Consider the following 1,712-nt stretch of genomic DNA (forward strand, 5'->3'; position numbering starts at 1 on the left):
ATATATGTATATATATATATGTATATATATATATATGTATATATATATATATATATATATATATATAAAGATAATTCATTTTAGTGTAAATAAGTCTCTAAATTAACTTTTAAAATGTTTGTTGGAAGAAAAAAATAAGACTCCATTTTAAAATCAACCAAACTGCAAGCATCTTCTTGAGCTTAAAATTAATGTATTGCTCATTATCACCAATTATGGCACCACAAAGTTAGAAAAAAACTTCATATTATGCATTTGCTCTTGATTGTATGATGGAAGTGATGTAAAATGATCTAACCCTCTCTTAGACCACTGCTCTACAGATATTTATTTCACCGTGTGATTAAAGAAACACCTCCAGCCTTCTCCCCGTCTCACACCTCTGCCCTGATGTCTCGTATTGGCCTCACAGAGCAGCATCAACAGCATGATGAGCATGTACAGCGAGACTGGTGACTATGGCAACGCCAAGGTGAGCGGCGAGATCCTCCTGAACATCGGCTACAACTATAAAACAGGCGCCCTCAACATCCATGTGAAAGAATGTCACAATCTGGGGACGGGAGACGAGAGGCGGCAGCGCACGGATGCGTAAGAACGTTTTTCCACCACCTGATGACAACAGCTGACATTTAACCTCTGATAACAACGTTCATGTCAAAGGTTAAATTGTATTCTTCATTTTGTTGTCGTGGTAGATATGTGAAAACGTACCTGCTGCCTGACACATCACGGCAGAGCAAGAGGAAGACTAGCATCAAACCCAATACCATTAACCCCATTTTCAATGAGAACCTGAGGGTCTGTGTTAGAAAAGTAACACTCAAAAAGTTTAAATCTGTCTTTTCATCATGAAGCCTGATTGAGCTGGTGTTTTGTTGTTTTCCAGTATGTGATCAGCCGCTCGCAGCTGGAGACTCGGACCCTGCAGGTGTCTGTGTGGCACCACGACCGCTTTGGATACAACAGCTTCCTGGGTGAGGTGGAGCTGACCTTCGACTCGTGGGAGTTTGACTCTCAGATAGAGGAGTGGTACTCTCTGCAGCCCAGGGTAGGAGCCTCAGTCAGCACTGCTCATCATCCTTATCCAACCTGTGGAGAAGCTTCAGAGGTTTGTGGTTATTTATTTTCATGTGTAGGTGGAGAGCAGTATAGACGCCACGATGCAGTACAAAGGAGAGCTGACGGTGGTACTGAAGTACATACCCGCAGAGAAAAACCTCACGCTTCCTCTGGACCAAGTTCAAGGTATATTTGTATACATTTCCTTAAAACTGCCACAACCTCTTCAAATTTACCTGGTCTGGAAGGGTCATGGTCTTTACATGTATTGCCTACTGCCAAGAAAGACAGGCGACCATGTAACAATAGTGTCTGTGTGCTTACCGTATCTTTCAGCCTATAAGTCGCAGTTTGTTTGGGGTTTTTTGCATAATTTACATGCCCTGCGACTTCTAGGCCCAAAGCGACATATTTATGGATTTTCTCCCCACATTTATAAACCAATTTTTGCTGAGATATGACCGTTTTCATTCATTCTGACTGAAACAATTTGAACAGTACCATTTTTAGCCACTAGATGGCAGCAAAGTAGTAGTAGTAGTAGTAGTAGTAGTAGTAGTAGTAGTAGTAGTAGTAGTAGTAGTAGTAGTATGACATGCCGTTGTATCATATAATAGGTAAACATGGCTATAATGACAAATTAAAAAAAA

The 1,712-nt window shown here is 40.8% G+C and overlaps 1 protein-coding gene across 1 annotated transcript in view; it reads left to right on the top strand.

The window, feature by feature from the left end:
• Positions 1–1,712, top strand: part of sytl5 (synaptotagmin-like 5) — a 74,844-nt gene that overhangs the window by 4,996 nt on the left and 68,136 nt on the right. The window contains exons 4-7 of the mRNA XM_037686188.1: positions 413–591; positions 699–801; positions 890–1,051; positions 1,140–1,248. Coding sequence (XP_037542116.1) covers positions 413–591; positions 699–801; positions 890–1,051; positions 1,140–1,248 — 553 coding nt within the window. The remainder of the gene's footprint in view (positions 1–412; positions 592–698; positions 802–889; positions 1,052–1,139; positions 1,249–1,712) is intronic.

This window comes from Nematolebias whitei, chromosome 13 (genome assembly GCF_014905685.2).
Source record: "Nematolebias whitei isolate Nwh7 chromosome 13, NemWhi1, whole genome shotgun sequence".
Classification (NCBI taxonomy): Eukaryota; Metazoa; Chordata; class Actinopteri; order Cyprinodontiformes; family Rivulidae; genus Nematolebias; species Nematolebias whitei.